Source organism: Rhinatrema bivittatum, chromosome 15 (genome assembly GCF_901001135.1).
Source record: "Rhinatrema bivittatum chromosome 15, aRhiBiv1.1, whole genome shotgun sequence".
Lineage (NCBI taxonomy): Eukaryota > Metazoa > Chordata > Amphibia > Gymnophiona > Rhinatrematidae > Rhinatrema > Rhinatrema bivittatum.
In genome coordinates, this window is record NC_042629.1 from 74,878,187 (window position 1) to 74,901,389 (window position 23,203).

The window sequence follows — 23,203 nt, forward strand, 5'->3', positions numbered from 1 at the left end:
AAGTCTCCAAATTTGCGACTGCAACTTGAAAATTCGCTCCTCCATGAGAAAGACCTTTCTTGCAAAAGTATCAAAATGTGCGCCCAAGAATTCCAAGACCTGCGAAAGAGAAAGATGGCTCTTGGCTAGATTCACTATACAGCCCAAGGATCTCAAGCGATGCAAGGCCACTGCCTGATGGCAAAGGTCCTCCAACTTCATTGATATGAGCTAGTCGTCCAGATATGGGTGAACCAACATGCACTCCTACCTGAGTGCTGCTGCCACCACCACCACCACCACAATGACCTTAGTGAAAGTCCTCGGACCCATGGCTAGACTGAACAGCAGAGCGCAAAACTGAAAATGCTCTCCAAGGATCATAAACCTGAGGTATTTTTTATGATCCTAGTATATTCCAATGTGCAAATATGCCTTTGTCAGGTCCAAGGATGCCAAGAATTCCCCACTTCGCACAGCCGCTATGACTGACCTGAGAGTTTCCATCTGGAAATGGGGAACCTTGAGTGCCACATTTACATTCTGCAAGTCCAGAATTGGCCGAAAGGTCCCTTTCTTCTTTGGCAACACAAAATAAATGGAATAATACGTCCCCCTCCCCCCATTCCTCCTGGGGGATGGGAACATGGCCCCCAGCATTCTTAGTCTTTGGATGGTCTGCCGAACGATAATTTTCTTCGCTGGCGAAGCACAACGAGACACTATGAATAGGTTTCTTAGCGGACGAGCAAATTCTAAAGCGTAGCCTTTTCCTATCATGCTTAGAACCCACTGGTCCGACATGATCTTGAACCATTCCTCGTTAAAAAAAAAAAAAAAAAAAAAAAAAAAAAAGAGTCAACCAGCCTCCGATGGCTGGCATTAAGGAATGGGTCAGCCGCCCTTCATTGTGCTGATTTGGGTCCCCCTGGCCCTTGTCCTGAGCCCTCTCAGTTCACTCTGCAGCCACGAAAGGACAGGTACCAGGACTGAGACTTCCCCCGAGGTCGGTCTCTGACACGTGCCCGGAGCTCTGCTCTGATGGAAATGCCTTTGGTTCCGAAATCGAAAACGAACTGGCAGAAATCCTTTGGATCCTTTGGGCTTATCTTCTGGCAACGTGTGCACTTTATTATCTCCCAGATGCTTGATCAGTTGTTCCAAGTCTTCAGCAAAAAGAAGCTTCCCTTAAAAGAGAGTGCTCCAAGCTGTACCTTTGACTAGACGTTCGCTGATCAGTTTCGCAACTATAAGAGTCTCCTGGCAGAGTCTGCCGAAACCATGGTCCTTGAAGAAGTGCGAATGAGATCATATAAAGCATCAGCCCCATAAGCAACTGCTGCCTCCAAGTGTTCCGCTTGCTCAGACTCCTGGGGTGAAAGATCCTTAACACTTTGTAACTGCTGCACCCATGTCAAGATAACTTGGAGCATGAAACTGCTGCACACGGCCGCCCTGATGCCAAGAGCAGAAACTTCAAATATCCTCTTGAGATGCACTTTGAATTTCCTATCCTGTAAATCCTTCGGAGCTGCCCTCTCAGCTACTGGAATCGTGGTCCTCTTCATGACAACAGACACAGAAGCATCCACCTTCGACACCCTCAGGAGCTCCAGAGAATCTTCAGGCGTAACCGTGTCTTATCGCCTCTAGGACCCACTGATCAGACGTGATTCTGGTCCATTCCTCGTAAAACTGACACAATCTGCCCCTGATTCTTGGCAAGGAGGAATGGACCGGCCGCATATCATTGTGCAGGCTTGCCCCCCTGCACATTCTGACTGGACCCCGGACGACCGAAATGGTGCCCACGAAAGGACTGAGAATAGGGCTGCTGTCTGCTGGCACTGTGACGAAACGAGGAAACCGAGCCCCGGGAAGTCCGAGGCTGGCGACCGCCCCGAAAGCGAGAGCAAGAAGCCGGAGCTCCCCTTGTCCTTGGTCTGTCCTCTGGTAGCCGATGCACCTTGTTCTCACCCAAGGACTCAATCAGATCCTCCAATTCTTTGCCAAACAACAGCTTGCCTTTGAAGGGCAACGAACTCAACCGGGCTTTAGGCGACACGTCTGCCGACCAATGGCAGAGCCACAACAAACACCTCGCTGAAACTACGGAAACCATAGCTCTGGCCGAGGTGCGAAGCAGTTCATAAAAGGCGTCTGCACTATAAGCAATCACAGCTTCTAAGCGTCCCGCCTGGCGTGCCTCCTCAGAAGAAAGCGATTCGTTGGCTAGTAACTGTTGTGCCCATCGGAGACCAGCGCGTAAGGAGAAATTACTGCAAATCACTGCACGAATCCCTAATGCCGAAACCTCGAAGATCCTTTTGAGTTGTATCTCCAGCTTCCGGTCCTGCAAATCCTTAAGCGCTGTACCCCTGGTCACCGGAATAGTGGTCTTCTTTGTGACTGCCACCACCGCCGAATCTATCTTAGGCATCCTCAACAGCTCCAATGCCTCCTCAGGCAAGGGATAGAGCTTATCCATCGCTTTAACCATCTTGAGTCGCAAATCAGGAGTATCCCATTCCTTAAAAAGCAAATCCGACGTGGAAAAATGCAATGGGAAAGCGGAAGAAGGACCCCGAAGGCCCAATATGACTGGGTCCGTTGCTCCAAGCCGGGACTCTTCCTGCGGCATAGACGAACCACCTTTGGGTCATCCCCATCTGTCCCATGGGTACCGCTAGGACCCGCGGACAACTGGTCTCCGTCCCCATCAATCCCCCTCAGTGGTTGGGACGGTAGGTCCTGATCCCCTTGGTGCTCCTCCGGCTCATTGGTATCCGTGGTGGAGTCCGGATCCCCCTAGGCTGTCCAAGAGCGGATAGGCCGGGACCTGTCCGGGACGGACTTAGATCGCTTCCCAAGTTCTAGTAGAGGGTCCAGGGCGCGGGTATCGTGTGGTCTCTTCCTGGCCAGCCTACGGGTCTTGAACGCCTTGTGCATCAACAGCACAAACTCAGACCCAAATGAGGAATCTGAAGACATCTCCTCATCATCCCCTTCAGGGATCCGTAAATTATCTGGGCAGCCGGGCCTCACAGGTCTGTCCCCCTCAGGGACCCTGCGCTGGGGTGATAATCGCGGTGGGAGGTTGTCCTCCGCCCAATCCACCGGCGGCGCGGGCGACGCAGCCCCCTGAGGGGAGAAAATGGCTGCTGATCCCACCAAAATTGTACTCCTGGCATCCAAAATGGCGCCAGTTCCCGGGCTCCTTGGGAACGGGCCGTCCCCAGCGGCCGGCTTGCCCCCCATATACCCGGCGCATGAACGCGTTCTGCCCCGAGTCCCGACTGGGACCGAAGACGCCCCCTCGAGATACAGGAAGAACAAAGGTTATCTCTAGACAGCCGCGCCTGCGCGGTACCGCAGGCCCGGTAGCAGCCCGGTGCGGCATGCCCTAACACCAGTGAGCACAAATCAAGAACAAAAATAAAATAACTCCCCCACGACGGCGAAATTCGGCGCTCGGCCCCTCGAGCGCCGGGGGGGCAGAGTGCTTCCTTGCGGGAAGGAAGGGGGAAAACAAAGGGACAATCGAAACGCTTTAGTATTAAACTTTTTTTTTTTTTTTAATATAATAGCTACCGATCACCTCAGGTCCTGATCCAACTGGGGGGAGTGAGCCGGGCACCCTGGTGTCACCCCCAGTGAAGATGGTACGCCGGTAAATGGGGGTCCCCCATGCTTCAGCAGCCTCTTGAACCAGGGGGGATGGTCCCCTCAGGACCTCGCAACCCCCTGGGAGGCGTGAAAACAGACCTGCAGGCAAGCCTCTCCGGTCTCTATTCCTAACTTTTTTTTTTTTTTTTTAAACACTGTCTAACACCTAATCACTAGGCCTCAGCACAAACTGTAGGTTTTGCACCCCCTCCACCTGCTAGGAGACAGAAGAAGACTGCCGGACTGTAGGTGGCACCAGCCTAGATAAGGCGGAGTTTTGGTTTGTAAACTTCTGTCTCCATCTGCTAGAGAAGAGGCAAAACCCAGGAGTCTGGACTGATCCGGGTAACGCATAGGGAATGGCTAATGGTTCTAGCGTCAAATGAATACAAGTGGAAATAAGGGGCAAACCTGTCAGCTAAAGATATCTTTATTTTGCAGAGATGTATTATTTCCATCTTACTGAATGCTGTTTTGAAAAGCATTCTGGGGTGTGCAGAAGCCATGCAAAGGGTCCTAAAGAGCCCATGCCCCAGGCTGTCTCACTGCTGTAAAAATGTTGCTGTATTCCCTTGGCCCCGTGCCTGCAGCACCATCTAGCGTTGGAAATGCACCATGCCACCTATACCAGGAGAGCAGAGACACTGCGGAGAAACCCTTTTGTCTGCAGCAGCGCTTGGCGTGAAAAACATCATTTCAACTCACATTTTTCTTTCTGCAGATTTTCATTCATTCATTTCCTACAAGCCCTCGGTACACAGATCAACATGTGTGCACAATATTAAGGTCTATTTCAATAGAAACAGAGCATCAAAACTAAGATTCCTGCAGGATAAAGCACAGACTGCAATTAGATGGGAGGGAGTGTGTGGGGCGGAGTCTAGAGTCTCATTAACCCTTTGCTCCCCCTGAGCTCTAGATTTCAGGGTGAAGAAGGAATGTGTTGCACTTGGAATCCAAAAGGTCATCCATGCAAGATAAAGCAGTGGTCTAAGAAGAACCAAATGAACCACAACTTGGGACATCCTTTCACTAAAATCAATATGGGACTCACAGCCCCATTTCCAGGAGCACCCTCCGGCTCCTTGCATCAGGTTTCAGTTGCAGCCCTTTTCCCTGCAGAATAGGATGGCTGTTAACACACACTACTGAGTTGTGGCAGTATATCATCAGCACTTGCATACTAATGCTCACTTTCCACGACTGGAAAGCAGCGCTGTGTGACTGCACTGCCTGTTGCATGCAAAGTCCCTTTAATGGAAAATCTGCCTCTATCCTCCGTACCCCCTTCTGTAACTCATTTATGCATTACTCATAAGTGGCAGGCTGGGTAAGTAAATGGTGACGTATAATCCCTTCCCCATTTTATTGTGCATAACCTGCTTAAAGCATATTTTGTCCCGAGCACAAACCCCTCACAGCTCAATCAGTCCTTAAAGAAGTGCTCATGTGCAAAACAACTTATTATAAAGAGAGAGCTGCTGCACCAAAATCTACCCCACCCCTTGAGCATCCACTGAATAATCTACTACCCATGTGGGCCTACTAATGAACAAACCTACCAGCTAGGATCATGCACAGGTCATTATTTATCTACTCTTAGTCTCCACATCAGTGGACATGTCTGTGGCACTAAAGCCACCAATACAACTGCTTGCCTGCAAGGCTTCAGGGGGAAACATTTTAGAGGAGTTGCTGTGTTGGTGTGGTGTAGCAGAGGTGGGTGGCACCTTATAGTCTAACCAATTTATTGAGGCAGGAGCTTTTGAGGACCATGTCGGCAGATGGGAAACACCTTCCCCTCCAGGGTGGCAGGCAGGCTCACCGCAGGAGCCATATCAGAGACACCTTTGTGGATAGTCCTATCTTACTAATAAAGGGTATTAGTCTGGCATGGCTGCCATGTACCACCTCCATCCCAGCTCTACAGCGTGCAAATGGAAATCCTTCAGTGATGCTCAACTAGAACAGACGTGCAAAAGCTAATTTACTGCTCCCTTCACGGCTCACCTAGTCCAGTAATAATTATATTTTACTTTAGTTCTCTTCAACTACCCAGAGTGTCAGCACTTTACTTACTGTGGCTGTCACCTTGTCCCAGTCAGAAACAAAAGCACGAAACCCTTCTCCAAATACAGTACCAGCAGTCCTGAGGAAGGAGAAACAGAAAGCAGCCATGAGGAAAATGCATTTAAAATGTCACTCTGAGAAAATAAAGTTAAACATATACTTAGGGACCTTCATTTTCGTTTCTTTTTTCTCCTGGAAATTTTTCAGAGTTTATTATGACAAGAAACAACTGACATTTTTCTGGGTAGATATCGGAGCTTATTTTGGTGGACAGAAGTCAGGGCAGTAGAACATTAAGCAGACTCTCCCTTTCTACCCCACCCCTGCCTGGCATGTCCCTCTTACTCCCTGTGCACCCCCAGTGCAACAGCATTCATCCTTACTGATAGTAGCTGCAGGTTCCCCCTCTCTCCTCTTTTGCTAGCTTGTTAGCTGTGGCTATTGCATTCTGCAGCACTACACTTCTGCTTTTGTGTGGGGCCAGGGAGCAGGCAAGGGGGGCACTTCAAACACTACATCTGTGACTGGTTGGGGATGGGAGGCAGGACTTGAAACGCAGCATGTGGTTTGACCCGCACTGGCTTCCAGCTGTGGCAGGAGGCCTTGAAATGCTGCAGCTGCAGCTCTGGAGCTGCTCTTTAACCAGTCTAAAATTAGGGTTTTAGGGAGAAAATCAGTTTAAACAGATTGTCACCTTTGGAATTTATGGGGTGAAATTGGTTTAAACCGAAAATGAAGGACCCCATATAAACTGGTATACTGCTGCAATATGACTTTCAGGACAATCTACTTTGTTTTGTAAATAGAAGAAACTTTGACCCGCTCGGGTAATGAGTGAATCTGCATTCTGTGAAGCTCAGGCTCCATCCAGCCTGGTGAGGAGATATGCCATGCCTGATGGGAAGCAGTTCTGAGACTTGCTGCAGTTTGCCCTGGCAGTTTCTTCCTACTCAGTTGGAATTGTCCTTTACTGGGCTACAGTGCTCTGAGCCTTCATTCATAACTTTTCAAAATTCAACTACTGTAATTGACAGATCTTGGCTAAGAGACAGAGAACACCCAGTACAAGTGCACACAGAGTCTGGCCAATGAATATCAATGCAGTGTACAGACTGGATCTCCCTCCTTGCCAGGAACTGTGAACGCTGCCTCCACAGCATCTCTGACTCTGGTCAACTGAAGGAGCCAGGAGGCCAACTCCTCTAAATAGGACGCACTTGATGGATTCCAGCACCGTCTGCCGATGCTCAGCAGCCTTCAGGCGAATCTGCTCCCGGATGATGTCAGCATTCTCCCGCTCTACCTTAGCCCGGGCACGGGCTTCTGCCTCTATGCGGAGCATCTCGTTCTTGTGCCGCAGCTCCATCTCATGCTCAACGGTGGCTTAGTGGAGAAAAAGAGTAAATCAAGAGCTGAACCACCAGGCCAGTGCCATCCACAAAACTCACTACTTTCTAGTACCAGTCTATAGGCTCAACCACAGCCGTGACTTCTGTCATGCATGGCTTGTCTCACCATGTACCACGAAGGCATGGGACAGCAATGTCAGAACTGCCCGGCAGGAAAGCAAAAATGAGCATTTCAAAAGTAATCTAGAGGGGAGAATCCTCACCCGCATGTCTCTGTATTCCATTTACCATAAAGTTCATCTCCTTCCCTCTCAAGAGTGTACTCAGGCACACGAACAGCATGCTTTAATATGCACGAAAAGCACTGTGACTGAAGCCCCCTCACCTCCTCCTTAGTGGAGGAGTAGCCTAGTGGTTAAAGCAGTGGGCTATGAAGGAGACCAGGGTTCGAGTCCTGCTGTCGCTCCTTGTGACCTTGGGCAAGTCACCTTACCCTCCAGTACCTGAATGTGATCCACTTTGAAGCGCTGAAAAAGTGCAAAGAGTGGAATATAAATCTAAAAAAAAAAAATGTTACAAAGCTTCCTGAAACAGTTACCTCGCCTCATCGCCTCCTGCTTCTGGACAGACTCCTCCTGCTTTCGCAAATTCTCCTCATTAAGATGTTGCTGAAAGAGAACGTTCACAAATTAGATCCATTATGGCACAAAAGAAAGATGATTTTTATGGCAGTGCTCCTGTGACGACAAACCCCCACTCCCTTCCAAATATGGGATTCAAGATTTTTAACCCCTCTGAGAACAGAACCCGACCCCTGGAAGAAATGCTCCTGAGAAAAAGAAACAGAAAAAAGACCGAAAAATCACCAGAAACTGCAGGAGAATGCACCGGCCACCATCTGCTGGAGACAGAAAAATACTGAGGAACTGCAGGTGGCACCAGTGCTTATCAAGCAGTGTCAGTTAAACTTTCTCTGTCTCCATCTGCTGGCGCGGATGCATAAACCCAGGAGTCTGGAATACAGGTACGTACAGGGAACCAGGGTTTTCCTTTTTATCCTAAAATGACAAGTTTTAATGTGGTTCTGATCATTTATGACTCAACATACTGAAGACACTGCACACCTCATTGAGCCTTGATGCTCTCGGATCACTCAAGTTCAGGAAGCCAAAACTGAACTGCCTCTATTAACCGCAAATTTGAGGAAGGAGACTCCACCCACCTGCTGTCGCAACTGATCTTCATAGCGCTGCCGGGCTAGCTTATCCTGATACTGTGCTCTCTACAAACATAAAAGCAAAAAAGCAAAAATAACCGTAAAGAGCAATACACGCATCCATCACCAAGTACTCCAGCATACAAAACGCAAGACCTAATTTGCTAAAGGTTTTATCCAGATTGGGGAAGATTTTTAGACGTGCGCTCGCCACCCGGCACGCACACATGGACATGCGATTTTATAACATGCGTGCGCAAGGGGGTACACAATTGTGCACCTTGCGCGCACCAAGCCGCGCTGCCTTCCCCCGTTCCCTACCCCCCACCCCACCTTCCCCTACCTCCCCAGCCCTTTCCCCCCTACCTTTTCGCTGTTTTTTCTTTTATTTCAAAACTTACTTCAGCCCTGGGGCTGAAGTAAGTTGCGGGCGCTGGCCAACTGCCGGCGCATGATCCCCGGCACAGCAGCAGATGACCGCTGTGCCGGGAGCCTCTGGCTCCGCCTCCTCCCCTTTTTGCAAACCCTGGGACTTACACGCGTCCCGGGGCTTCATGCGCGTTGCCGGGCCTTTTGAAAATAGGCCTGGCGCGCGTAATCTTTTGAAAATCTGGCCCACTCTGTTTCTGTGAGAAAAAGCTTAGCCCATCAGGCCATAAAGGTGTTACTGATTCTATACAGATTTCCATTTTGTTTTAATGCACAAATTTTTAGGTCTCCATTTTCTTGTAATTCACAGGAGATCTTTTTTTTATAACAGTATTTCTACAACACTTCAGCACAAGCAATGATGGCTTCTGGGCTCCCGCTTCAACATAAATGAGCAGCTACTAAATGCAGAGATGGAAAACAGACACCAGCAATAGCTCTCGCCAAACAAGGTCTGCTGAGAGCTTAAATGAGAAATTAATTCAAAATAGTGTATTTTTACTGCAAACAAGCTTTTTTCAATATGTGATTTTATCTGTATCCCAGGGGTGAGCCATCTATCTCTCTAGGGCTTCTTACTGCTTGATGCTGCTTAGTTTCTTCATTGAGCGTCTTTCTCCTCTCCTCTCCCTGCACGCGAATCTGTTCATTCTTCAGCTGTTCTATGGCAGCTTCGTATTCCTAAAGTTAAAAATATAATGCTTCATCAGTGACATAAACAGCTCCATGGAGGTGTTCATGTGGTCAGAAATTACTGCATTCCTTAGACATCACTTTGTACAGCTTAGCCATTTGGCACATATACAACACTGATTTGTACCCTGCCTTTCTAGTAAAAACACTGCTCAAACTGGCTAACAGGAAATAATTTAGCAATTACAATTAAATATACATCATAAACAAGCAGAAAATACAAAAGCAAATGTGACAACCTAGCCTCCTTCTTCCATAACAAAGTCGCCAATCTGACAGCAAATTTCCCCCCTGACACAGACTTCACCATGACCTTCCCCTCCGACATCACTGCCAACCTTGAACACCTTGAAATCACATGGGCTCTAGAAACTGAATCCCTATTAAAGAAAATCAAACCCTCCACACACACCCTAGACAACATCCCCTCCAAAATGCTACAAACCATCCCCAACACAATAGCCTCAACCCTGGCAGAGATTATCAATTGTTCCATCACACACGATGTTTTCCCCGCCTCCCTCAAACAAGCAATTGTGAAACCCATTCTAAAAAAACCTAATCTCGACCCTTTAGAACTAACTATTGCCCAATCTCAAACTTACCTCTATTAGCCAAAATCACCGAAAAGGTAGTCAACCTCCGCCTCACCGATTACCTAGACACACACAACATTCTATCCCCGTCTCAGTTTGGTTTCCGTAAATTTTTCAGTACAGAAACACTCCTATTGTCCCTCACAGACACCATTCTCAAAGGCATGGATAATGGTCAAGCCTTCCTCCTAGCGATGCTTGACATCTCCTCTGCCTTCGACACCGTCAGTCACAAGATCCTTCTAAACAACCTCTCTAACATCGGCATATTTGGAACTGCCCATCGTTGGTTCAAATCATACCTTGAAAACAGACATTTCAAGGTCAAATTAAGCAATAGCAAATCTGACCCCATTAAACTTACCTGTTGTGTACCCCAAGGCTCTGCCCTCTCTTCCACCCTCTTCAACATCTACCTGCTACCCCTCTGCCACCTCTTAGCCAACTTAGGCATTGTTTACTTTATATACGCGGACGATGTCCAATTTATTATCCCCATCACCGATTCACTAGACAATTCATTAAGAGTCTATAACAACTGCATCAACTCGATCAACCACCACCTATCTAACCTCAACTTGGCACTCAACACAAACAAAACTGAACTCATTATTTCCCACAATCCCACCACACATCACCCCACACTTAATAGCACATCACCCCTCCCTACCCCCCTCACTCAACAAGTAAGCAACCTGGGTGTTACTATTGACAACCAGATGAACATTAAAGCATTCATAAAATCAACTTTAAAGGAATGCTATTTTAAACTTCATGTGTTAAAAAAAATTAGGCGATCAAGAAAAGCCGTGAGGAACAAAAAAGAAAGTGACCGGAGGTCCTTCAGGAGTTCTTTATTAGTTGCCCGACTCTAGGCCTGAGTTTCGCCTAAAAAGGCTGCTTCAGGGGCTACAATAATAAATAACAATAAATATTATACAAACAATCAAATAACAAACATACATATTTGAGAAAATTAAAAAGTAAAATTAATAAAATTAAAAACATGAATAAAACAGACGCATAAAAAGTACTGAACATACATAAAGCTGTGCACTCATAATTAATTAAAAATGCAATGATAAGAAAAGGCAGAGGAGGGACCAAGAACAGGAATATTAAACACAAATGGTCGTAAAACAGGTGTTTAAAATGCTAATTAAGCAAAAAATTTTTTACCTAAACAAACTTGAAATGAATTAAAAAACATGATCAATTGGATGATATCACAGGCAAAATATAAAAAAACAATATGAAAAATGGCGCCGGCTGAAGACAACACGATTCTATTGAGGGGGCCGTTCCGGAGGTCGTTCAGCGGCGGTCCGGAACCCCCGCTGAACGACCTCCTGCAGTCGATCTCCTGCCGGCGCCATTTTCCGTACGAAAACGATTCGCGGCGAGAAATCGCTCCCGGAACCCCGCTGGACTCCCAGGAAACTTTTGGCCAGCTTGGGGGGGGCCTCCTGACCCCCACAAGACTTGCCAAAAGTCCAGCGGGGGTCCGGAACGACCTCCTCCGTCGAATCGTTTTTGTCTATGGCCGCCGCCATTTTGCGGCGGCCATTTTGAAAAATGGCGCCGGCTGAAGACAACACGATTCTATTGAGGGGGCCGTTCCGGACCGCCGCCATTCTGGACCACCGCAGGATCCCCAGGTAATTTAAAGCATTTGGGGGGGGGTTCGGGAGGGTGGGGGATTTAATTTAAAGGGTCGGGGGTGGGTTTTAGGGGGGTTTAGTGTGCCGGCTCACGATTTTAACGATTTTTCACGATAGTTTACACACCCAAACGGCAACAATACGATTCCCTCCCCCTCCCAGCCGAAATCGATCGTTAAGACGATCGAGGACACGATTCACATCTCTAATATACATATATATATATATATATATATATATATATACACATACATATATACATATATACACACATACACACACATAGAAACATAGAAATGACGGCAGAAGAAGACCAATCGGCCCATCCAGTCTGCCCAACAAGCTTCACACTTCTTTCCTTTCATACTTATCTGTTTCTCTTGGCTCTTAGCAACCTTGGTTCTATTTCCCTTTCACCCCCACCATTAATGCAGAGAGCAGTGATGGAGCTGCTTCCAAGTGAAATATCAAGCTTGATTAGTTAGGGGTGGTAACCGCCGCAACAAGCAAGCTACACCCATACTTATTTGTTTACCCAGACTATGTTATTCAGCCCTTATTGGTTGTTTTTCTTCTCCCCTGCCGTTGAAGCAGAGAGCTATGCTGGATATGCGTGAAGTATCAGTTTTTCTTCTTCCCTGCCGTTGAAGCAGAGAGCTATGCTGGATATGCGTGAAGTATCAGTTTTTCTTCTCCCCTGCCGTTGAAGCAGAGAGCTATGCTGGATATGCATGAAGTATTAGTTTTTCTTCTCCCCTGCCGTTGAAGCAGAGAGCTATGCTGGATATGTGTGAAGTATTAGTTTTACTTCTCCCCTGCCGTTGAAGCAGAGAGCTATGCTGGATATGCATGAAGTATTAGTTTTTCTTCTCCCCTGCCGTTGAAGCAGAGAGCTATGCTGGATATGCGTGAAGTATTAGTTTTTCTTCTCCCCTGCCGTTGAAGCAGAGAGCTATGCTGGATATGCATTGAAAGTGAAGTATGCATTGAATAAGCCTAATAATTGGTAATACCTATAGCCTATGAACTCTCCGTTAATTTTACATACTCTTACCCACCCGTTTTTTTTTTTTGGTTTGATTGTTTTTTTAATTTGGAGATGGCAGCCCTCCATCCTTCCGCTCCGTGAAGGTGGAACACCAACCACTGGCATCCTGCTCCGTGAATGCCTCTGTGGCTACTGCCGCTCCGTGCAGTGTTTTGCTGCCTCCTCTTTATACACGTCCTCTAGACCTGATGGATCCACAGTGTTTATCCCACGCCCCTTTGAAGTCCTTCACAGTTTTGGACTTCACCACTTCCTCTGGAAGGGCATTCCAGGCATCCACCACCCTCTCCGTGAAAAAATACTTCCTGACATTGGTTCTTAGTCTTCCTCCCTGGAGCCTCAGCTCGTGACCTCTGGTTCTGCTGATTTTTTTCTGACGGAAAAGGTTTGTCGTTGTCTTTGGATCGTTAAAGTTTTTCAAGTATCTGAAGGTCTGAATCATATTACCCCTGCTCCTCCTTCCCTCCAGGGTGTACATATTTAGATTCTTCAATCTCTCCTCATAAGTCATTCGATGGAGACCCTCTACCTTTTTGGTCGCCCTTCTCTGGACCACCTCCATCCTGTCTCTGTCCCTTCGGAGATACGGTCTCCAGAACTGAACATAGTACTCCAGGTGAGGCCTCACCAAGGACCTGTACAAGGGGATAATCACTTCCCTTTTCTTACTCGATATTCCTCTCTCTATGCAACCCAGCATTCTTCTGGCTTTTGCTATCGCCTTGTCGCATTGTTTCGCAGACTTCATATCATTAGACACTATAACCCGTAGGTCTCTCTCCTGCTCCATGCACATCAGCCTTTCCCCCCCCCCCCATCGAATACAGTTCATTCGGATTTCCACTCCCCATATGCATGACTTTGCACTTCTTGGCATTGAATCTCAGCTGCCATATCTTCGACCACTCTTCCAGTTTCCTTAAATCCCGTCTCATTCTCTCCACTCCTTCCTGCGTGTCCACTCTGTTGCAGATCTTAGTGTCGTCCGCACACATACATACATATACACACTTATATCAACAGTTATGTTCACTCTGCATATAAAGTTATTCTCCTTTCTCTGTTTGCCATATAACCAAATTGTTCAATGTATTTTCTCTATCATTATTATACGTTCTATGTAAACCGATACAATGTGAATATGGTTATCGGTATATAAAAACACTTACATAAATAAATAAATAAATAATCAAATAAGAATCAGTAAAGAATTAATCTAAATATCCTTCCTAATACAGACTTTAACTTCCACACAGGCCGATTCAGTACGGTGTGCTCAGGCCGAGCGCACTGTTAGCTCCCGTTTGGACATGCATTTTTCATGCGCTATTATTACCCTTATACAGTTAAGGGGTCGCGCATCCAACCCCCCCGAAACTAATAGCCCCCTCAACATGCAAATGCATGTTGATGGGCCTATTAGTTAGTCCTGCGCGATACAGAAAGTAAAATGTGCAGCCAAGCCGCACATTTTACTCTCAGAAATTAACTCCAAAGGCAGGAGTTAATTTCGGCCAGCACCAGGCAAGTGTACAGTAAAGCAGAAAAACTGCTTTTCTGTACACCCTCCAACTTAATATCATAGCGATATTAAGTCTGAGGCCCCAAAAATAAAAATTAAATTAAAAAAAAAAATCTGCCCGCAGCCCACGGGTTGGAAGATGGATGCTCAATTTTGCCGGCGTCCGTTTTCTGAACCAGTGGCTGTCAGCGGATTTGACAACCAATGCCGGTAAAATTAAGTGCTGGCTGTCAAACCCGCTGACAGCCACTGCTTCTGCCAATAAGGAGGCGCTAGGGACATGCTAGTGTCCCTAGCGCCTTTTTACCGTGGGCTCTCATTTTCATAGAGAATCGTGCGCCCAGGAGAGTAGGCACTCCCGCGCATTTTACTGAATCGGCCTGACAAAGATATAAATTGGATCAAATCCTGATTTAATTCAGGCTCTAACCAGAACAGCTTTTTCCCAAAAAATCAACCTAACACACTGCCCATTCCCCCAGTGCATTTATCACTAACAAGAAAATGCTCTCACTGCTCAGAAAATTACTTACTGTAACCTATTTCTATAAACCAGAGGCACTTTTCTGCATAGAGTATTTGCCACGTAAAGAACATTAAATCTTATAGAGCTCTAAGCAAGCTTATGTATCTCATTAAAAAGAGTCCTATGCTGCCCGATAGACAAAGCTAAGCGTTTTGGCAAGCTGCTAATTAACCAGCACTAACCAACCAGAAGATAGAATAAAGAATGATGTTCTGTTTGTCTAATCAAGAAAACTGTTTCCTTCTGCAGCCATATACAGTCATCACCTATTCACAAATCTCTTACATAAATCAGACTTTCCCTTCATGGCTTATGTTATTCGGGCACAGCTAAACGTTTTTAGTAATGTAATCACAGCTGAAACCTAAATGATCTCTAAAATATAATTTCCTATAGACAAACATTTCCTATTAAAGGATTTTATACCAGTATCCATCTTTAGCAGATTTCAAACCCAGTGATAAACTGCATGAGGAGAAGGACCAAGCATTGGACTCCAGCCACTTCTCAAGCCCTGGATCTTGGACAAAGGTTAAACCAGGCAATTTCAGTTTACCTTCACTTTGGACTGCTGCTCCAGTTGCAACGTCTGTTCTTGTATTTTTGCAAGATTAAGGGCTTCTTTGGCATGGCCTGCAATTAAAATAAATACAATTTAAGATAAGATTAGATATCAATGATAAATATCTTCATATCAATGGCAACACTTGGACAATTAAAACAGAACCAACCCTGCATGGTGCTTTTTGGTTCTGCTTCTTGCTTCCTTTCTACTTTGTTTTGAATAATGTAAAGACATCCACCAGTAATTTAGGAACACAGAGATTTGACTGTGCTGGTGGGAAAGCTTTGAACTAACATCACATGCTATACCACACAATTTGTGAGCATCAGGCTATATTCTTGATATTTCACATAGTGAATCATTCTCATCAATCTTGTGTTTCTGGTGCTCAAAGCATCTTACTGGTCCAATATCCAGCTTAACATATAGGTTGAATCTGAAAGCCATATCACCTGCAGTTAGCTGTTAACAGCAACCCAGATTAAGGTTTTCAATGGCAGAGAGTGTATTTATAGAAGTACCAAGGAATTCTTGCTGCACTCTGCTCCAAAACCAATTCCTATTGCTGGAAGGCCCTACAGCAGGGTGAACAGCCACAGTTCTGTTTTCTGCACAGCTTCAAAAGCTAAATTAGAACAAACTATATCCAAGAACAAATCTGAGTCTGAGAAAAAAGTTAGTAGCTCAACGAGGAGCACAGTGGCTGATTTCATCACACAAGCTAAGGTCAAAAGGTCACTTCAGAATCTGATTACCGTACATAATGCTACTTTTGGCAATAAATCTTTCCCTCAATATTGCAGAGAGGTGAGCTAGTCATGTGTCACGCGCTGCTGACAGTTCAGATTTGTGGCTCTGGTTGAAAAATACATACATCTGCTATTTCTACACAAGTACACTCAGACCCCCAGTGCCTCCTAACTCTTTACACTATATGACTACTTGCCTGCCATTACACTTTCTATGAAGCCTACACAAAATGTATCTAAAAAACATAGAAACAGACTGTTGTAATGCTGATCTGTGTTTGTGTTGCTGTCATTGGGGTGCATTAAAAAACACTGTATCCTGAGGACTTGTTTGTATTTCTTGTGTTCTGCTAATAAAAAACATTGAAACAAAAACAAAGAAACGTGATGACAAAAAAAGATATGTGACCTATCAAGTCTGCCCAACCATAGCACATACCAGTTGTCTTTGTTTTGCATTTCGTTAAAAAAAAACCTATTAACTTGTTGATCCACATTTAGACAGACTAACAAAAAATGATTAACATTTACCTAGGGCCTTTAATCTAAATAAGAACTAAATGTGTTCTGCAATCATAGCACATCAAAACCATGCTCAGTTACCTCTGCTATGCAAATGTCAGGTTCCAAATTAAAATAGAATTCAAAGCACCGATTAACGTACACCAAAGTAATCATCTATCCAGGCATTCAATGGCAAGCAGGGGGTGCAGCAGGAGCCGTGGTGACATTAAAACATCTCTCACGTCACGTTCACGAGGCCGCTCTGCCAATGACAGTGAGTGTCAAACCTCCATGTACCAACCGAAAGAGGGGAAACCAGGTGACTACACCTCGTCTCTCACCCCAGAGGTGGTTGCATGCATGCTTCCACGCATATAAGGCGTGAGCAGATCTTGTCTGAAAAGACAAGGTAGAACTCGGGGTCGTGAAGCAGGAGCCCTGCTACCACGCTCACTCCGCGACCTCGAGCCGGTCCCTTAACCTCCACGAGCTGAGAGTTGGGCTGTCAGCTCTTCGGCGTCGGTACCACCGCACCCACGTGCTCCCTCACCTCAGCGATAGCGCCGCTGACAGCCCCAGAGAGCGAGACCTCCCACCCTCCCTCCTTCCTCCCTGCACTCACGGGACTGGTCGAGCTCCCTGGCCGCCTTGGCAGCCCGCTCCAGGCCGGTGGGGTCAAAGTTGCTCCATTTGTCCTTGGGTTTGTCACCAGTGTCCCCACCGCCGCCTCCGTCCGGGGGAGGGGGCAGAGATGGGAGCCCGCCAGGAACCGGCGGCCCCTTGTTCACGCCGAAGAGCCAGGACATGACGCGGAAAAAAAAAGAAGCGGGAACCGGGATCCAGCCACACACACTGCCTAAATCTCCTCACACAGACACACGCGCGCGCAGAGAACCTCTGCGCCTGCGTGCCACTGCCAACCCCTCTCACCTGACGTCCAATCTCCGTCGCTCATTGGTCCAGCGGTCCATCGTGCTGTCAGAGAGCCGGCGATCAGAACGAAATCCGATTGGTCAGAAACTTGAGATGGTCGTCGAATGGAAGCTGAGAAGGGACAAAAGAATCTCTGAGGAGGAGGGAGACTGAACATGTCGTCATTTCCGCCTAGCAACGGGCGTTGTTGGGGCGGTTGCTAGGGAGTGAGGAGCCGGCGTCATGGCTCGGAACGCGGAGCCCGCGTTCGTTCTGCACGGCTCCAAAGCGGCCATCAGGTAACGGGGCGGGGACCGGGACTGGGCCGGGGCCGTCGAGGGAGGCAACGCTGGATCACAGAGCGGCTCGGAGCCTCGCCAGAAGGGCTTGGCAGTGCTGAGACCTGAGCGAGTCTGGCCCGGAGGTTGTATGGGCTTCCGAGCGAGCTGGTACCCGATCAGGGCCTCTGCTTTTAGTTGTTTATGCGTTGTAAACGTAGGGGGCGCTTCGAGAGGCCTAGAACTCGGGGCGGGCCCAAAGCTGGCTGCCTTTTCTGTTTAATCCTAATACCCGGCTCATAATGCTATAACGCGCGACATGGAGCTCTGTTTTTATTTGCCCGTGCTGCTTCTTGTACGATAGCTTGGTTTTCTGCCCTTCATCACTACCCCAGGGGTCCTGGGGAGAGCTTTTCTTTCCGCTGCCTTGGCCAGACAGCATCATAAGTAGGGCTTCTGCTAACAAAATATATTGTGAATTTGAAATAACAAACTAAAAGCTGTAACAGCAATGTGAAAACACTGACACTCGCCAATTTTAATCTTAAAAACCATTAATTAGCTAAAAAATAAACAAGTTTTAGGAACATCTAAAATAAGAAATCCTAAATAATGGAGACTGAAATAGGCAGACAGATTTCTATGAAGCAGTAACCTTGAACATCATCATGGGAATGAATAAAATCACATAACTGGTGTGTAATTAACCATCCTTCCCACTGGTTTTATCAGTGATGAGTGATTTAATTATATTTACATTATATTTTAAATATTTTAAATAAATAAAAAATACTAAATAAATTCTTGGTTGCTTGAAGCCAAAGAGTGCAGCTCACCGAAGGTATGCGGTAACATAAGATTCATGGCCTGCTGCCTAGTGCTCACAAAAGTCAACTTGTGAAAGTGTGACCTTTGCATGTTTGACTTTTCTATGCATGGAATGCACATCTAGAGGATTGCTTAGTAACTAATTTGTAATGTACATTGAATTAGACAAAGGATCCTATTTGTGGCAGAATATGTTTGTACTGTAAACAATGTGAAAGCTAAGACAAAATAGTCTTATTCTTTCTTTGTTTTCTTTTTTTTTTTTTTAAGAGAGAAGCCAAATGAATTTTTGACCAACACAAAGAAAACCACCAGCACTCGCAATCTTAGTTTTCAAGGGCGAGCCAATAACCAAACTCTGTATAACAAAGAGGGTGGATCCTCGCTGTTTAATAAAGAACTTGGTATGTGTATGTGATAAAATAATTGTCACAATAAGTAGAGACAGAGATCAGATAACAAGATGGCTCCAGAGCTGCCTGTAACTGTGGGCCAGTTGGCCATTACAAAATCATTAACAAATTTAAAAGGGAGCAAGGGATACATTTCAGTTTTGTAGATACTTTTCCACCTCATGGATCCTGGACCCCTTCCAGTTTATTTTGTTTGAAAAACAAAATCAGGACATCAGTAAAAATAAATATAACTATTAAGGTAAAAGCCAGTAAGCAGTCTGGGTTGACTCTGCTACATGGTTCCAGTTTGCTACAGTGGTGCCTCTTCCCCTACAACCCTAGCAAACTGGAAGAAGCCATGTTTCCTTTTATTTTAATCACGCTACTTGGGCCCAGATCCTTTTGGACTGAGCTGGCTTTATGTATGAGTTTAAGGTCAGGCCTTAATCTTTCCTAAACCAATTGAAAAAAACAGATGTATCCTTTTTTTGTTATTCTGATATTACAAAGGTAATCTGTTAATTTCATTGGATGGGCACTAGTTATTTTTAAGCATTTTTCACCACTTTAACGGTGAAGATAATATAAATGTTTTCTGATTGCAATGAATGTGAATTTCCAGAGCTAAATTGGTTCAACATCACCAAGATTAAAACCTCATATAGATATTTTTTTAAACTGTACGGCAGATAGAAATGAAATATATAATCAATAATCAACATAATTCTATATTTTGTTACCTAGAATCTGCAATGGTTCCACATCCGAAGGAAAACCCAAGCATTGATGACCTAGAAGAAAGCTTACGGGAACTTAAGGTTCAAGTGGACAGCCTTGCTTCAAGTTTGACATTTGGCTTTGAAGATTTGCAAGGTGCAAATTATGGTGCTACAGCAAATGGAAATATCTCTCGTTCACATTTGTCATCTTGGCCGACTTTTGTTCATGGGACATCATCTGGGGAAAATATCAGAGGTTCACCAAACATAACTATGGAATCCAAATGGTTTCTAAATCCAATTCATCTGGTGAAACCATTGGGAAACTTTCCTGCTTTGAAAAGCTTGGGCCTTCCCACAGTTTCAAGGTCATCAGTGGACAGGGTTACAGGGCTCCTTGGAAGTCAGATCTCCAGTCAGGAGGACTGTGTGTCATCTGCAGTATCAGCAGAAGACTTAACTCAGAGAGAGTCTTTTCCAGTCAGGCTTGGGGCACCCCATGTAATTGGAGTCAAATCTTTATTGCCCCCCAAAGTTCCAGTCAGGGCTCGTTCTCCTAAAAAATCAAAGGTCTCTGTAGTCAGAGGCCGATCCCAGTCCCTTGACCGATCTCGGTCTTTCTCCCCAGCTTCCAAAAGAACCCGGTGGCTGAGATCTCGATCACAGTCTCCTAAGCTCATCTGGAGACCAAATTCTGCAAAAACCAATGCCTGTTCTGAGCCTCCACCAGATGTTGGGAGACCAAGATCAGGAGGAAAAAAGACAGCTTTTAACCGGCCGTCAAGGTCAAGGTCATACAAGCCAGGAGCTTTGCTTACGAGGTCATACACTCCACCCAGGATGAAGATGAGAGGGGAGCTTAGTTATTCATGGAGTCCGTACAGTATACCTTCAACTGCAATGTCAGCACCAACTGCTCAGGAAATTAGTGAAAGGTAATAAAAAGCTGTCTTTTGTTTTTGTGATTGTGTGTAAAATTGAGCAATTCTACCAGCTAAAACTAGGCATAGGGCAGGCAGGCCGGCCTCTGCACAGTTCCTCCCAGAGCTCTTCTAATGCTTCTCTAGCCCTTGATCCCTCCCATACACTCTGCCAGTGTACCAGAAGCCTGAATTATACCTCCTTACATGCTTTAGTCTGTGTGAGAGGTGCCATGGGAGTAATGTGCTGTATAGTTTGACTCTTTATCTCCCTCTCAGATTTTTGCAGACTCTTAGAGATGGAGATATCGAAAGTTCACTAGTGGAAATGTCTCCCTACCAACAGGAGTTGGCTCGGCTCAGACTGGAGCGCCTTCGCGTGGAGGAGGAATTATTATTAGAACTGAAAAGGCAACAAGAATTGGAAAGGACCAGGGGCCCAAAGCCTAAGTGGTATGAACAAGATTGCTCACCTTCCTATGCAAATTAATCTGCTGCCACCTGCTGGTGGTGTTATGTAGTACATCCTAAGTAAGAATACTGTCCATAATCTTAATGAATGTGTGTCAGAAAGTGGATTAATTATTGCCAAACCATTTTTTCATCTTCTTGGGTATAGCTGGCAAGTAAGTGTAGCCAGACCACTGCGCCAGGAGACATGTTAGCCCAGAATGTGCACAAATCATGTAATTTTTATTTTATTTATTTTATTTATTTAAAAACTTTTTTATACCGGCATTCGTAGGACACATCATGTCGGTTTACAAAAAACTGAGAAGGAAAGGAAATTACAATGAACAGGGGAGGGGATAACTGGATGAATACACAAGTATAAGAGAGGATAGTTAACAAGCAGCGATACAACTATTTGCATTCGATTAGGATTAGATATGCAAATGAACTAATATACAATGTTACATGGCATGTGCACTTGATACATTTAGCATATGGAACTTATTTACAGTAGAGCGGGGCATGTGCACTTGATACACAGGGACGGTTGCGGGGGGGGGGGTGTGGGGGGAGTGGGGAGGGTTCTGGGGTGGTAGATAAGGATCAGGTAAAAGGATATAGGCTAGGTTGGGATTGAGGTGACTCATGGAAAAACATTGGTTAGGATTGGGTGGAATTAGGGTATGCTTGTTTAAAGAGCCATGCCTTGATTCCTTTTTTGAAATGGCTCAGGGACGGTTCTAAGCGGAGTTTGACGGGTAAGCATGCCAGCCTTGCTTTTTGAAATCTCTTGCCTTCTGTTTGGTGTGGTGGACACTGCAGCCTTCCTTGCTTCATCTGTCTTATGTTTGCAAAATGATCTGTGATAGTTTGTATGTAGGGCTCCTACACTGCGGATATTCACCTGACAGCACAGGAGCTACTTTGCAGATTCCTGCTGCTCCTTAATTTTGGTGCTGGTCTTGCACATTAATGAGGCTGGGTTTACAGGTCAGAGCTCTTCTTCCATATCTCTTTTGCCAGTAGATTAAAGAAGAAGCTGTCATTATGGTTAGTAAACCAGGAAAATCAGAAAGGAAGCAGTGTACAAATTACTCTAAGACTCCAGGGTCTCATTCATTGCTTTTGGATTGGAAAATTGAAGGATTCTGGGATGAGAAAAGCTTTAGGGCGGGCTCAGTGGCATGGCCGTGCCTTGCCAGGTGGAAGACCTGGGTTCAGTTCCCGGCTCTTTTGGGGTTGGATGGGGCTAGGGAGACTGCAAAAGCAATGCTTACAGCCCTTGGAAAGGGAGAGTCAGTTGTCATGCAATGGTGACACTTAGTGGCCAGATTTAGAACTCATAATTGCAGTGTACTAGAAGGAGCCCTGGTCCTTGACCCCAATTTCTGACATCACTGCTATGAGCAGACTAAAAGTAAGTTGTTAGGGGAAATAAAATAGGGGAAAGAATTGCTGGGTAGTTGTGAATGAAGGCTCCTGCTGTTAGATCCCAACCCTGGTTCCATAGTAACTTAGTAATGAAAGCAGAAAAAAGACAAAATGGTCCATCCAGTCTGCCCAGCACGCTTCTTATGGAAGTAAGTGCCACGCCATGCAGGATACCCCCATGTTTGTGTTAAGAGGAGTAACTGCCGTTCCGCACCAGTTACCCCCAAGCCTTATGATAAGGGTAGTAATATATTTACAATTAAAACCAAGCAACTGACAAATCCATAACAAAACTACTGCTAGCAATATTTTTATGTGTTGAGAAGCCTTCTTGATAATTCAGACACTGCTGCTGCTTGAACGCGCTTTGCTTTTGGACTTGGCCGTAGAAGCAGCCCCAAGCTTTGCCCCCAATGTCAGCGTATCAGCACCCCAGACCAAAAAAGTCAGGGTCCAGCGTTGGCTGCCGTCTGAATCCAATTCCAATTTTTTTCCCCTTGGCTGCAAAGTGTAGAGTGATGTTTCAGTTGCATCAAAATCATGTAAGCTAATTTGTTAAGGGTAATAATCCCCTCATGACTTCTGTTAGAGGTAGTAGCTGTCGCTCTATGCAGGTTACTCCCATTCACTCTTTTCTTCATTCCCACCTCTAGTCTTTAGGGATCCAAAGTGTTTATCCCATGCCTTTTTGAAT

At 45.8% G+C, this 23,203-nt stretch overlaps 2 protein-coding genes across 7 annotated transcripts in view; one reads left to right on the forward strand and one right to left on the reverse strand.

Moving 5' to 3' along the window:
- Positions 1-17,474, reverse strand: part of LOC115076734 (ATPase family AAA domain-containing protein 3) — a 56,417-nt gene extending 38,943 nt beyond the window's left edge. The window contains exons 1-7 of the mRNA XM_029578542.1: positions 17,196-17,474; positions 15,312-15,388; positions 9,289-9,390; positions 8,287-8,346; positions 7,663-7,732; positions 6,933-7,098; positions 5,725-5,794 (exon numbers count right to left, since the gene is read on the reverse strand). Of these exons, the coding sequence (XP_029434402.1) occupies positions 5,725-5,794; positions 6,933-7,098; positions 7,663-7,732; positions 8,287-8,346; positions 9,289-9,390; positions 15,312-15,388; positions 17,196-17,379 (729 nt within the window). The 5' untranslated portion in view covers positions 17,380-17,474. The remainder of the gene's footprint in view (positions 1-5,724; positions 5,795-6,932; positions 7,099-7,662; positions 7,733-8,286; positions 8,347-9,288; positions 9,391-15,311; positions 15,389-17,195) is intronic.
- Positions 17,473-23,203, forward strand: part of LOC115076736 — a 34,147-nt gene continuing 28,416 nt past the window's right edge. Inside the window, exons 1-4 of one of the 6 annotated variants that reach the window (XM_029578546.1) lie at positions 17,473-17,784; positions 18,862-18,995; positions 19,731-20,640; positions 20,905-21,078. In XM_029578546.1, the coding sequence (XP_029434406.1) occupies positions 17,729-17,784; positions 18,862-18,995; positions 19,731-20,640; positions 20,905-21,078 (1,274 nt within the window). In that variant the 5' untranslated portion in view covers positions 17,473-17,728. The other 5 variants (XM_029578545.1, XM_029578547.1, XM_029578548.1 and 2 more) reach the window with 5 other exon arrangements.